Source organism: Cydia splendana, chromosome 9 (genome assembly GCF_910591565.1).
Source record: "Cydia splendana chromosome 9, ilCydSple1.2, whole genome shotgun sequence".
Classification (NCBI taxonomy): domain Eukaryota; kingdom Metazoa; phylum Arthropoda; class Insecta; order Lepidoptera; family Tortricidae; genus Cydia; species Cydia splendana.
This window is the reverse complement of record NC_085968.1, coordinates 15027035-15042893: the sequence shown is the minus strand read 5'-3', so window position 1 is coordinate 15042893 and position 15859 is coordinate 15027035. Positions and strand designations below refer to the sequence as shown.

The 15859-nt window shown below is 35.6% G+C and overlaps 1 protein-coding gene and 1 long non-coding RNA gene across 7 annotated transcripts in view; both read left to right on the top strand.

Annotated features, from left to right (window-relative positions):
- The window catches only part of LOC134793709 (uncharacterized), a 344598-nt gene that overhangs the window by 85022 nt on the left and 243717 nt on the right, over positions 1 to 15859 (top strand). The gene's annotated exons all lie outside the window — the stretch shown is intronic.
- LOC134793633 (uncharacterized) overlaps positions 1 to 15859 on the top strand; it is a 163367-nt gene that overhangs the window by 56363 nt on the left and 91145 nt on the right. For all 6 annotated transcript variants that reach the window (XM_063765257.1, XM_063765258.1, XM_063765260.1 and 3 more), the window contains exon 4: positions 15435 to 15657. In XM_063765257.1, coding sequence (XP_063621327.1) covers positions 15435 to 15657 — 223 coding nt within the window. The remainder of the gene's footprint in view (positions 1 to 15434; positions 15658 to 15859) is intronic.

Below are 15859 nucleotides of genomic sequence, written 5' to 3'. Positions count from 1 at the left end.
TCAAACGGCTGTGGTTAATGTCCATTAGGATACCGTAATTCCTTGTACATCCATCGTCGACACAATTACCTGACGTATCTTAAACCTACCAATGTTCAGTTAAATGTGTTGCTGTTTGGATAGCAGATTTGTTTAGACAACGGTTCGACCTTTATCCATTGAAATATTGAATACCCTTATGACAAGTATTTAAATTTTAACTAGAATCCATAGAAAGTGGGAAAAAAAGTTCACTTTGTTAAAAGTTAAAAGGACTTTGTTAGCATTAACTCAATATTCAATATTCATATACAGTGTGGCAAAATAAGTCGGGCCCTGGAGGGAAACTACCTTAAATCCTTAAGTTGGCTCATTTTACTTAAAGGAGATGTTCCTTTATTTTTAAAAAGAAACAAAACTGCATTCAAAGATTTTTCTTTCTTTCTTCAATTTCGCTTGTCTAAAAATATTCTTGAGTACTAAATACTTATTCGATTTTATGGAGACGAGTGTAAGACCTAATGTTTCTTGGAGAAATGTTATCATTAACATTAACTGTATCGACTAGTAGAAAAACATTGCGGATGTAATTTTTTGGAAGTTTTACTCGGTTCGATTCCTGGTCGAGACAAGCAAATTTTTTAAAATCTTTGAATGCAGTTTTGTTTCTTTTTTTTAACCTTTTGAACCTAAACTTCGGGCCGACTATTGAGTCCAGGGCTAAAACTGCTGCCAAGAAACTTGGTGTCCTATTTAAGGTGAGGCGGTACTTCACGCCGAGTCAGCTTCTCTCCCTATACCAAGCACAGGTCCGCTCGTGCATGGAATACTGCTGCCACCTTTGGGACGGCTCCGACAAGTATCAGCTGGCGGCCCTGGACTCAATAGAGCGCCGGGCTCATAGACTTTTAGGCGATGACCCAGCTGTCAAATCAAAGTTACAGAGCCTCGATCATCGCCGACGAGTGCATGTCTATCGGTGTTCTATTGGATACATTCTGGAGAGTGCGCACAAGAGCTGCATAACCTAATCCCACCTTCCCCTTTCCATCATCGGACGTCCAGGCGCGGGGAGCGAATGCACCGGTTCGTGGTTAATATCCCATTTGTCCGCACAAAACGATTTGCCTCGTCTTTTTTGGTAAGGACGGCTAAGGAATGGAATGCGCTCCCGTCATCTGTATTTCCTGAGGAATATGACCTCGGTCTCTTTAAAGCTAGAGCGAATAGGCTATTACTGAACCGGTGAGCTCCATCTTAGGCTCTGTCTTCACTTTCCATCAGGTGTGACTAGAGCCAATCGCCGATCAGTTTATAATAAAAAAATATATTTAAAAAAAAATGAGCCTGCTTAAGGATTTAAGGTATAGTTTCCCTCCAGGGCCCGACTTATTTTTCCACACTGTATTATGTTATGTTAGAACATTTTGGCCGCTCCCATATACCACCTACATAGATATGGCAACTGTAGACAGGTGCAGTCGTCAATATACACCGTGGGCTAGTAAATCCCGACATAGTTTAAAGGTGTATTCTTGACTGCATTTAGAGACTAAAATGACATAAATTCTCTGAAATCGATTTTTTTGAGAGATAATGACAATTCTTGAGAAAATTTGTTTCTGTAATAACTCAGTGAAAAACTCCTCTTTTCGCTGCGTCGCTACTATGTAACTTAAGGGAGGGGGCGGGATGATGTGAACGCATTCCAAATGGAATAGTGGGAAATAACAAGCGACAGGGGCATGGAGTAAAAGAGGGGAGGCCCTTGTCCAACAGTGGGAGAAGGACACTACAATATGCTAAAAAACGGTAATCTCTTAATATTAATCTTTATATGTATAAAGGTTTTTTTTTCCGACACTCGTTATATGCACCGCGATTAGCCGCTTACCACCATCCAGTCAGCGAGTAAATACGAGTATAGCCCGAGTAGGTTGTTAGAGGCAACAACGCGACTCGCCGTGGGCGATATCGTTACCGTTATTTTTAACATTCTGCGAAAATGCCTTAATGGTCTCGTGAAACAGAAAACTTTCCTTTTTTATCTGTATATACGCGGCTGATTCTTTTGGATGGATTACAATGGGTACAAACTGGGTGCAAGTATACGATTTTTTTTTTATTATTACCGTTTTTATAAGATATTTACGCTTTACTTCTAAAGAAGAAAAGAGAAGACTTAAACTTAAGTTTTCAATATTTCGGTGTTTTTGCTAGGTATATTTATACCGGGTGTGTCTTGTAACACGAGCAAAAATTTAAACTGTAGGCTGTACCTACTCCTCAAACTTACCAACATTTGCTCAGCAACTTTAAAAATAACTTTGTGTTTCGATTTTTAGAACACTTTAAAGTTTATTCTAAGACGCAATGTATTGCGAATTTTGTTATGTTTAAAGAATGACAAGCAACGTCAATTAATTTTTTGCTCGTTATAGGCCACACCCGGTATTATTCCATAATTAACATATATTCTTTTCGTTTCCACTTTTTCACAAAAGGTTATCCCATAGTAAACTAAATAAACTAAATCAGTAAACTAAATAATACTAATAAACTAAGTAATAATCAATTTAATATTTAAAACTTTCGCGTTTTGAACACATATTAACTCACATTTATAGACGGGTCTTTATTTACCGACGTTTCGACACAGGTTTCACTGGTCGTGGTCCAAAAAAAAAAGGTAATAATATAAATTCGCGATAGACCCGTCTATAAATGTGAGTTAATAATCAATTAAATACTATCTATACTATATTATACGAAATTATGTTAAGTAATATTCTTATACACCTTCCGAAGTTTCGCATTTGACTTAGTAAATCTTCTAAAAGCTAGCTTTAGATAGCTTTATTATACCTAGAAACAGATTTAAAATTCTTTACAGCTTCAATATGTTTAGGCGCTGGATCGCGAAGAATCCCACGCCGTCCAGACGGCTAGTCGTCGAGAAGCTCTGCCCACACGGCGCACTGCAAGATATCGGATTCATGATAGGAATACACTCAACCATGTTCTGTATATCTATACCTACAAGCAAGTATTCCATACAGATGACAAGGTAATAATAATACCAAGTCTGAACAGGATCGTCTTATGGAACTTTGAACAGAAGTAGCAGAGAAAACTCAATTGCTTTTATTATTACTAGCGACCCGCCCCGCTCCGGGGTTACACAAAACCTCAACAAATTATACACCTAAACTTTTCTCAAGAATCACTCTATCGATAGGTGAAAACCGCATGAAAATCCGTTCAGTAGTTTTTGAGTTTATCGCGAACATACAAACACACAAACAGACAGACGCGTCGGGGGACTTTGTTTTATAAGGTGTAGTCATAGTAAGTACATAATTCTACTGTAACTCCTTGGACTTTAACATTGTCAATGACGATGTTATGGGTAAATAATTACTAAAACATAAGTTTAATTTACTAATCGAAAACTTAGGTCGAAATATAGTAACAAACATTAACACATACACGGCCACCAACGCATATACGTTCACCGTCATACAAGTTTGTTAGGTAATAGGCTACGCCCCCTCGCAGTTAATGCGTTAACAACAGTCGTGGGTATATGTATATCATGAATTACTAGTGTTTTTTTGTTGATTGTATATTTATGATTTGTAAATTTTCATGAACTGTACCTAAACACCTTGAGAAATAGGCACTTCTCGACTATTGCGTTACAAATTAGTTTCTTCCTACTAAGAAACACAGGCCTATTTGGATTTCGAGATAATCACAAGATCTTGAGACGATTTAGAGATCAACTAGATCTACATTAGATATCGACTAGATGTGACTTGGATATCTAAGTAATAACTTGTCGAAATCGTTCAAGAGGACCTCCAGAATCGCGGAAACGTCAAATTTGACATATCTATCTTACAAATATCTTTAAATTATACGTATCGTAACTTATTGAAGTCTAGTAGAAATCTAATTAATTTTCCGAATCGAGCCGACAGTTATTTGAGTCCAAGGTGTAGTGGTAGTTTGACGCTTTGTGTTCAGGAAATGGATCCGAATGGCCTGCCCTAAATAAACACTGCGCTATCTGCTTATTGCCTTGTAGCAACAGTTGATAGGATCACCCGTTTTAGGGGCCACTCTCGGCTTGAGTATAAATTACAGTATAATTAACGTTTAATCTGAAAGGGTTAAATAAAGTTCAACTAAGATTTATGGCGAAGGTAAGGTTTAATTGGTATTTGATAGCTGCGTAGTATTATCCAAATCAATTAAGGGAACTAATGTTCATGTCTAAAATCATAAAGGTACTAAATTTTGGAAGTAAAATAAGGCTTTAACTGTACAGTGTATACGGTCGGTGCCCCGTCGCCATACTAATTGTATAAGAAAGTGGATACTTATGTTAGGGAGGAACCGACATACAGTATTTTAATTTACTTACATTCGTGTGCCATTAATAAATGTAGGATCTAAAAAAGTATCTAAGGTCTATCGTTGGAAGAAAAATAGGAAGATTCACATTAACAATGGTACCTATTACTTACTTCCGATGGATTACATCATGCAACGTTAGTAGATGCTTAATGGACTCATTGAAGGACATAATCAATTCATATAGACACACAGACAGACGTTTGAGAGATTAAAAGCAAATCGGCTCGGACTAAGTCCTATTAACGGTCCGCATTGAACATGGGCCCTCATTCGTAAATTACCTTAACGTATCGCAACGAATGAAAAGAAAATTGGATGCGTAACTCCGCTCAATCTAGCGTGTACGTGCAATTACGTGTGTGGGAAGGTTGCGCTGATATTGAAATCGAATTGAGTATAATTTTGTTAGAGAATTTCGCAATTCTAATGAGCTTACAGGCTTAATTCCTCTAATGTGCATCAATTAATAATAGCACAGTTATATCGGGGAATCGCATTAGAACTATTACATGCATGACAAGCCGAAATCCATTAATTAAGACATTGAGAAGATTGAGTGGCAACTGCGGAGTAACAGTCAAATGCTAATGTTCGTAACAAGTTCTAATTGGGATTATGGCAGGATCAGTTTAGTCGACATTTGAATTTCCCTTGATATTGTGATTCTCGTTCAATAGATCGGTAGTTAGGTAATTTATATCAAAGGCCACCAAAGGTATCAGCCCATTACAACTTGGATCTTTTCAAATTTAAAGTGAAAAGACACCATTTATTTTATGTAACATGCTCCATCCTCGACCTTATCACTTACTATCGGGTGAGATTGGGGTCATATGCTTAAGGTGGCCACTGATGAGCCTTCCAAATAACGTGGTTGCAATCCAAAATCGGTCCGTGAATGTCAAAAACGAACAGTGTTTATATTAGGATGCCGTCCATTTGGATGAATCCATTGTAACGGCATCCATTTGGAAGGCTCGTCAGTGGCCTGCTTTAGGTACATTTTCGCCAATAAATAGGTTAAGTATCATTTACTTCGTTGTAAACAAACAATAGCATTGGTTGTAAATGTAAACCAGCGGAGCAGATAGTTGGGGAGCCGACGATGCTAAATGTGTAGTTACTCGAGCGTACAGACCTATTGGAATCGAAATATTAGATGATAATAACCGTCAGATTAAGGAAATGCGTACAAATAATTATCATATTTAGTAATAGCACAATTATAGCGTTAATTTGGACTAATAGGACTAAATCCAAAATCTGCTTAACAATTTGTTGAACCCCCCACCAACCAATGGCTCATCATTGGGGAGTGCTCCCGGTACTGAGTTTGTATGGCGAGAACCGGGAATTCCCGGTTCCGGTACTGTGTTTGTATGGAAAACCAGTACCGGGAGCACTCCCTACTCATCATAGACGGCTAAAAGGGGTAAAGGTAGACTACACGGGGTAGCAAGATATCACTCATATCTTAATCTGACGCGCTCGAGTAACTACAAAAATCCCCTCTTGGGCTCCCCTACTAAGAGAAGAGATGTGGATTACAACCTATTTACATTACACGTCTCCTCTCATCTCCGCTCATTCCCGCCTCAGTAGAAAGGCAGCCTTACTACCTACTACGCTTAAGATTGCTACAGGGTTTCTTTTTCAGGATTTTTTTTTTTACATAGGTATTTAAACAAAGATTTTACTAACGTATAAGTAGAAATAGTCTTTGCCCAGAAGCAGAAGAAGATATAAACAGGGTGGAACATTTCTAGAGACTGACCTGAAAGGATAGTGTTATCTAAGTAAGTCAAGTTATTATAATCGTAAAGCTGGATTACAAAGTAAAAAAAAAAACATGAAATATTTTTATATCAGTGACAACCCTACAAAGATATTTACATTTTAAATTGTTATGTCATTCAATAGGATCTACTTGCTAGGGTTGAAACAAACAGATTTTTGCACTAATGTTTAACAAACTGTATCTCAAAAACGGTTAGAAATATTAAGGTGATTAATAAGTGAAAAATAAACTGTGTAGCCTAAGCAGTCCTTCGTTCTCTTCCACACGATATAGTATAACCAAGTGTAATAATTATGCTCTTTTCTGAACCCAGGGCCACGACTGACAAGCTCACTTCAAACAAAACTAAAACCCTACTCTAGCACGTACCTCAACCGCGCCCATTATCCAACTCCAAATATAGGGTCACAAGTACATGAACTCATCAACATTATTGAGGCTATTACCGAAGTTTAACCTCGTGCCGCCCAATGTACATTAGGATGTACACTCAGTTTCGATGGAATGTCAACCTTAATTAAAAAGAAAGTAGGTAGCATTTCATTTGTCTCGTAAAATTTTCGAACAAATGAAACTCAAACCCAACTGAAAATACAACAAGATTCTAATTTCCTTGGCTATAATTTTGTATGGTGGGCGGCACGAGGATAAATAGTTTCTGACGGGGGCCCTTTCGGCTAGTGATTAGTTTCAAGTTCGCCTCTTAACAGGCTGTCAATGATTGATCGATGTCTTGCCAACTAAAGGTAAGGTAAGGGGTAAATGTAGGTATACCATAGGCTAATAGTATATATTATTTAATAGACTTTGATGATATTTATACGTGTACAATAAATATTGCTGTACTATATTGACTATACGTAATGTTTATTACGTTATTATTATACATTAAAGATGTTCGCCTAATTATCAAGTAGCAGAGCGCGGAAGTAACAAACTGGTACATCAGGTACACTCAAAAATAATTATCATCTTTTATTTATCAACCAGCCAAAACAATTATGAAGAATTATGTATATTACAGCCGGATTAAAGGTTAATCTCTTTACCTAAACAAATTACAGCGACGACGGAAAAACACGAGCTCGTTGCAAACCTATTTATATCCTTAATTCAGGAGTCTCGGACCCACGTCCGAGTGACGGACACTTAAGAAGACAGACGGATGTTTAAGCGACGTGGAGATAGGCTGTAGAGTAACGGACCTATAGATCGTAAGGAATAAATTATGTGAAAAAAATGTAAGGTGTATTGGGGCAATTTAGAAAATTGCAATTATTTACTTAACTTAGGTGCTCGTTGTAATAGCGTAATAGTTTCGCCGAAGTATGAAATGAAGTACTTCTGGTTTAGCACATATTCTAATAAATTGAGTCAAAGTGGCTTTATGAATGAAATGAGGTGGCTTTTAATAAAATGTTTGATCGATGTATCTTTAGCTATTGTGTATGTATTTTTATCTATAATAGCCTGCATTTTCAATTAGTAAGTCCAATTTAACGAGAATTATTCAACTTTTGGTATAAAAACAATATAGTACCTAATAAAGTACCTACTAATTTGAGGCAATTCCATGCAGAATTGTCTTTATGTATAGTATATTGCAATAAAGTTTCATCACAGGAGAAATAAAGGTTTCATTGTATCTTATGAAATGTACGTTTCCATAACTTCTAGGTACCCTAAGCTAGATCGATTTTTCGCCCCATTTACCTCATCGAAATCGTTTCCGAGATCCCTGAAATATTTAAATATTGTGACTGGCAGGCATCCCTACTATGTCCCTACCTACTAATATTATAAATGCAAAACATTGTCTGTCTCCATCTTCACCCTTAATCCGCTGGTCCAATATGGACCGTAGGTAGCATTTTCTTAAGCAATTTCATTTGTGTTTTACAGTTTTATGTTGCACGTTGCACGAATAGAATTTTCATGGCTTGTTAAGTAACCGCAAGGGTATGGCGCGAGTGGGTAAACTGAATCACGGTTTAGGCCCGAAGGCGTGAAACATAAATTTTAACCCAGTTAAAGGCGTTGCTCTGCGGAAAAACCTCATTCAATATTAAACTCATAAAGTCATAAATTATACATGTAACAGAAACTGAGAATCCTGCTGAGATATTAAATAATATGAATGTTTCAAATTGAATATGAATCATTGGTACTTACTATTCACCCCGTAGGTACATACAGTCAGCAGCAGAAGTTGCTAAGCGGGTCAGGTGTTCAAAATGATCTTGACGCGACTTATTTTTAAGAGAATAAGAGCGTGTTAAGGTAATTCTGAACACCTCACCCGCTTAGCAACATTTGCTGCTGACCTAAATAGTCCGCTCGTGTATAAACTTTGTGAAATTGAGTTTTTGTAAAGTCATTTGCATTTTTTTTTAACAATTTGATGCAAACAATTTTTAAACGGATTGAATCACCATTTACAAAGTGTAAGTAAATGACGTTGAAAAACTGAATATTATGATATGATGAAAAATGAAAAAACGAAAATGAAAAATGTTTATTTGTTAATTAACAAAGAGGGTACAGTTGTAGTGGTTGGAGTCTTCTAGTAAGTTAGAATACCTGTGATAGAAGACTCCGCTCTGCCATAACATCTAGAACTTAATTAACAAATATAAGTATTAGGTACATAATAATACACTATCGTTTTCTAAAAAGGAAAATAATTTAATTAACTTAATATTGGCAATATTAACTAATTAGCTATTACTGTTACTAATACAATTTAATTGATTAGAATAAATTTGATTTCATAATTGAATACTTTAACATATTTATAAGATATAATATTAACTGGCTGTCTTAGCTGTTATCAGGGTTGAAGCGTTTTCAGAAGTAGGTACTTACTGAAGATGGATGTGAAGCCGGGCCGATTTCCACTTCGGCACGTTCGTGGCGTACCCTAGTGAACTGACCAGAGGCTAAATTTAACTTGTTTTCATGGTAATTACTATAATATGGCTATTTATAATGACGAACTTCCTGCGTAGATGCAATCCATTATACATATTTACATCGAAAAAGGCGCCATAACGGGATTTCTCGTCGTTTTCAAATATCCAATCCTGTTAAATGAGCTATATGTTTGTTTACACATATATAAGTTTTTGTACAAAAGATTGTTTACGAACGATATAATCAACTAAATGGGTTAGGTTGCAACTGGTAAATGGGCATTTTCACTTAACTGTGTACTATTAACGCCTGGTTAGCAATCGTCACAAAACTGACGGTCAATGTCAAATCCGATATATTTTGTCAGGAATGTGACGGTTAGACGTTACTGAAACACGACTTAAGTTGCGCTTTAAAGTACAAGTTAAAATAAAAATGCCCAAATGATTTAAGCCGCTGAACCGAATTGGATGTGGTATGAAGTTAGTTTGAGTTAGTTTGAGGTACCTATGAAGGGAATTGGGATAATTTTAATCAATCATCATTATTATTCCATGTAGATGAAGTTGCGGGCAGAAGCTCTTTATAGGTATCGGGTGGAACAGAACGAGGGACTTTTATGCAAACGGGGAATGGATTATGCTATATACGCACTTTATTTCTTACTATCAAAGACAATAGATAGTATAGAGGGGTCCTGTCATAGTAAATTTTGTAGTCACAGTAAATTTACTGCCATCTATCGACATACGACTAAAACTCAAAATAGAAACGTATAAAACTATCGAAAAAAATTATATATATGGATAAATGATTTTATTATTTTTATATCATTTTGACCCATGTTCATTCACTGATACTTGTGTGTTAAAATTGTTAAATATGAAACGGTGTCGTCAACGCCATCTAGCCGACCATAGGCCAAAGGTATCATCTATCCGAGAATGACTTTTTCTTGATTTCCGAGGCACGTTTTTTTCTTAAACTTTATTCATCTTATACGGAATTACACATGTCTTTGCTTACTATTAATCACGTTAATATTTCTAGCTGCTTTTGACATACAGTTTGTTGAATATTAGCAAGTCGATCCTATGAATGACATGACATGTGTCAATTTAAAATGTAAATAACTTTTTTTATACCCAACTCATACATAGACGATTCCAGATATGTTTTCGTTGTTAATTTATACAAAACAAACACCTTCTTATCAAGTTAATTTTCTTCGAAAAGCTTCTATGAAAATGACGTAAAGAACAAACTTTGATTCCACCCGCATTTTGTCATCCCTTTGTAGACTTTTCTTGTTATACTTAGAAAGTTTATATGTTTCATGTAGGTATACAACAAACTTTTCACCACACCAGCTCGGAAAGGCTTACTTTGCACTTCAAAAACTGATAGCAAAGTTGCGTTTTATTCACATGTGAGGCAAAGTAATCAAATGCAAATTTTGAGTTGTTTTCTTATGTTTGCTGGTAGAATTGACTTTTAAATGATGATTTTGGATGATAAATATTTAATAACATTCATTTGGATTTGATTTGGTTTGATTTTGTTTGATATTTTACATTTAATATTTGCTTCGGGTTGGTTTGGTGAAAAAAATTGTGTTTCACTCGGGGGCAAATTTTGTTTAACCCTCGTACTTTGAAACCCTCGCAACGCTCAAGATTCCGTTTTTCGAACCACTCGCTACGCTCGTGGTTCAATTTTGGAATCTTTCGCTTGCTCGGGTATCAATATTAGCACGAGCGGTTAAACAACAACTTTGCCCCCTTGTAAAACAAATAACTATTGTCTTATGTAAGTATATTTTGTTTATACTAAGCGGCGTGAAACTTTAAAGGATGAGGTTACGCTGTGAATCAGGCATGGCAGGCGTGAAACGGGAGGTCCCGGGTTCGATCCTGGTAACATTAATTTTGTACTAGAATTTTCTTGCGACACTGGCTTCTGTCTTTTAAATACCCTGCTGTAATTTTAATTATATCCTTTAAACCAGCAGATGTACCATCTCGTTCCGCGATTGTTACGCCATTTATGGTGCTTGCTAAATTAGTTGTTCCATATACTTACGCTATGGATTGTCCAATTTAGCTAGAACCCTAAATGGCATAACATAAAAGAGCGTGACTGTACATATTACACACAGTAGAGCTTATAGAAATAAAACTATGGAATAAAATATTCACTGGTGTACTTACCTAAATGTAGTCCGAAAGTAACTTTTAATTAATTTTAGCTGTCCTTTATATCATTAAAATGAGTCGTAGTTTGCGTACATATACAACAAAAACTTAACAGCATTATCACTTATCAGCTTGTAACCTAGTGCAAACAACCTTTATCTACCCCTATTTTCATACTAAGAGTACGTTATACATAAATATTATTGCTTGTATTTTAATCTAACTTTCTCTTACCTCTATTGATTTTATGGTACAAAGGTTTCTATGTTCAAATGTATTAAACATAAAATATAACCTTATAGACACATAGGCCTCCGGTTATGTATTAATTGTATGTACAGAACTCACCCGGCAAATCCTCGCAGTCCGTTTAACCGCTGCTGAATGCATTTAAATTAATTAAAGTCTATACAGAGCAGTAGAGCACTCCAATAAGCTTTGTTTGGTTCAGTGAAATCATCTTAATTCAGTAGGTTCTGCATTATTTCGTGACCTCAATACAACAACGTACCTATAAAGCTGCAATAAACAATAAATATTTATAATATGTAGCATATTGCATCACGCAACCTATTAATTGAGCCATAGCTATAACCCAATGTCTCGTGTTTTCAAAATCACTTTTCTAACTATTGAAACATATTCGACTCGCATATTTGATGTCATATTCAGCCATGAATCTTAGGTCAGTAACTAAATACTTAGAAATTTGCTTAAGCGAGATTCTTATTGGCGATAAGTTTTTAAATTTAAGAATTCCACTTTTATAGAGTCAATAACAACTATGTAGCAAATTGCTGTTGCAGGGCTCCATAGACTACGGTGTTCACTTACCAGTAAGCGGGCTGTGCACATTGTGATATTTACAAAAAAAGTCTTGTGGCGGCCAATGTAATGATTGTAATGAAAATCGGCAAAAAATACATGAAGCGATTAAAGCTGCTGGATGAGCTGCACAATAGATATACAAACACTTGTAGATACTCTACACAATCGCAAAAAGGATGTATATCGATCCTTCGTCAGTAGGATAGATATTATTATATTGTAATACCTACTCGTTCGTGAAATTGGTGCACTTATAATTATTACATTATAGCCTATATTACAAGTCATTTCAAATTTCAAATATTTACTCGTATTTATCTTTAATACTTAAAGTAAGTCATACATTTAAGTGATATTACAGTCGTAGTAGCACTATATATGCAGCTGTAATTAATGATAAAATAACGATAATTTTATTGAACATGTCGATGTCCTATGCCCTAAATCGGTGATATGATATCGCTGTGACCCCGTTTCAACAATCCACCCACTTAACCGCTGTACGTCGGTGTCAGGCCCCTGTGTCAAAAGCCAGAAGACACTATATTACCTATTACAGGTTATCTGATATTGATAAAAGTTTAACCCCTCATTACGATACATACATACTGACTTTCTTCAGTGCCTGAATAGGATGAGCGTCATAATTTCTAGAAATAGGTTCTGATATTTTTGTCAACTAAACCATTTAATTGCTTTATTTTCATGCATTATTAGAGTAGATTAAATATTTATTAAATAAAGTTGTCTGTAAACAAATTACATTAAATTCAGAGATATAAAAATCTCAATCATCAATTCATCATACTGAAATACAAAATCAAGTCATCATTAAATTCAATCTCACACAATCGAAAATAATCTAACTACACGTACCAATACGTCTGTTATAACTATAGCGCAAATTAAGCGAAAACCAATAGGGCAGGGTTTTTAAAAGCTATACAAAAAGAAATGTTTGTTGATAATAATTACTTATAGGTTGATAATCAAAAGAGGAGATGTACTGAGGTGCCCGATGTGACTTAATAATTACTTAAATAGAAATCATAAGAAGAAAGGATCAAGTAGAAGGGGCAAATAGAAAAGTAGAAGTAACTACTTATTTGTGGATCTGTGCAAAGATCAATCCAATGTTATATGAGTTCAAAACAATAGTGAAGAAAGTAATTTAAGTACCTAATAGCAAGTAATTTACCGACTAGGGTGTAGCTCTTAAATTTATGATAATGAAAAGCATAAAGGTCGATGTGGCTTCATTTATTATTCAAATATGATCTGCGCCATGTGTATAATTTCAATGGATCGGGTGAACTGTAATAGACAATGGCGCCATATTGCAAGTTGCAATTTGCAACCAACCACCAATTATAAAATCATTAATTATTATTAAAAGCGCTAAGTGCTGTTTATAGTTACCCAGGAAACTTATATATGTACATGACCTTTTCACTGTTTCAACAGCATTAACCCTTAAACAGGTTGTGTATCTATAAGTACCACATAGCAAAAGATTTTTTTTGGCGAGCTGAGTAAATACAACGACCGCAAAATGTCATTGCCGTAAAGTCTATTAAGTGGGTTATATCGGAACGTGAAAAAATTACAGGTGTCAAAACAAATTTCTTTGAAAATTTAGTTGTCAAGTTCAAATCGACAACAAATGGCAGTTTTTGTACGTTTCTTCCGCTGTATAAGTTCGCTACGCCGTAAAAAAGTACTGTAAGTATTTTATTTTGTATTTTTATGGTAGATTATTAGATAATGTATGTGTAGTCATAACTTACCTTAGTTATTGTTTTCTGTTAAAATATTCGATCTAAAAGTTCGTGGTTCGTATGAACCCTCTGCCCGTCTGGGGCACGTTTGAGTGGTTTATAAGTGGCCTCTGCCCTGCAGGGAGTTTACATGACATTTAAGGGTAAGATTCATTACTATGAATGAACCCTCATAGTACAAAAGTAATATATTTTCCTTTGGTTTTTAAATTAAATATTTATTCAACGGTCAATCTTACGAGCCACGACATCCATGCGAGCCAAGAAAGTGCTGGCAGTTAGTGCATTTTGTGACGCAAGTGTAAATGTGATGTGCACATGACTTGCCCTTAAAACTACTCTGTATGGCTAACAAGGCAGTGGCCATATAAGGACCACGTAGCACCATTGGTCACGAGCAGTGGGCATATAAAAACCACCGGGTTTTTTTATTGAATTAGGGGTGGTAAAAAAAAATCAAGAAATTACTTTACATTTTAAGCTATTACCTACCCGAATCAGTAATCAAAAGTAAAATATGCGTCAGGACTGTTTAAGGGTTAAAAATGGGTTTTGTACACTTTATACAGTTTTTGAACGAACTGTGACTAATTTATTACCCGAATGTCTTGTATTTATTTTATGTTCTTGAATGTGCTACAGAGTGTTTTATAAAAAGTTAAGACACAGTCAATTCAAACAGAACACAAGTTTTCTTACTCCCACAGACATCTAAATATAAACGTAGGTAATTTTGAATTCTAATTATTATTCTAAAAATAGAATAACATTTTGTCATGTCTTTAATTATTATTTCTTTTGTCACGCGAATAAGAACGAGGTGCGGTAAATTTATTTGACTTGACATAATTTCGAAGGGTTGCATCAATGGGGCTGCCACCAAAACGGGTGTCCTGTCTACTGCTGGTTCAATAGTGTAAACCGTCCATTAAGTGATATATGAATATTACAAGCTGCGTAACACCTACTTTATCTGTATCAATATAAATGAATAAATTTCATTAAAATATTTATTTTTCCAATCATAATTGTCAATTTTATCCATTTTATAGATTAAGATGATGCTTATAAAAAATATTAAGGCAAATAATAGCAGCCATGGCATATAAACTCATAACATTATAATACCAACACAGATTAATTATTATGATTAAACGATATAGTATTTAGTTTGTATTTACTTGCCTACAGTAAGTTACACTACAATTTAATATATAGGTATGTGTTTAAATAACTGTCTACATTAAGTAATGAATAATGACTGCAGCTACATTGTATACAAAGGGCCAAAGTAGTTAGTAGGCGTTAAGTAGAGTCAATATAGTCATACGAACCTATGTACCTATATCAAAGGTATTTTATTTATATGCTGAGTCATATAAATAAAATACCTTAGGGGCATCAGGAAGGGTCCACGCTGCCATCGCGCGACTGTAGAAAAAACCTACTTAGGTACTTGTTCCTCGCCCTTACGATCGACAGTTCCAACCATCTTTTACCAACCAACACTATTGTCCGCAGAGCATCATGTCCGTCATCTCTCTTCCACACATGGGAAACGCTACTGCAAGAAGTGGAAGCAGACGTGATAGCCAACAACAACACGTCAACAGCGCTGGAACGCAACGTCGCCGCGCCGCTGGTTGACCGCACGTTCCATATGAAGGTGCAAGCCAGGAAACTGTTCGCGCACCGTGAAGGATGCGAGGTCATTCTGGCGAAAGCTGATGATCAACTCACTAAGGTACAGTTTAATAATAATAAAGCCTAAATTAAAAAGCCTCCATCCATAAAGCCGTCCTTGTAAAAAATACTATGCAGAACATACATACTATTATTTTGGTGTCGTTGTAACATTTTAAATAGGTACTGACCTAAATGATGGAAATAACGATGCCACTAATGTAGAATTTCGAATAGACATTGATATCGACCCAGCCCAGAAA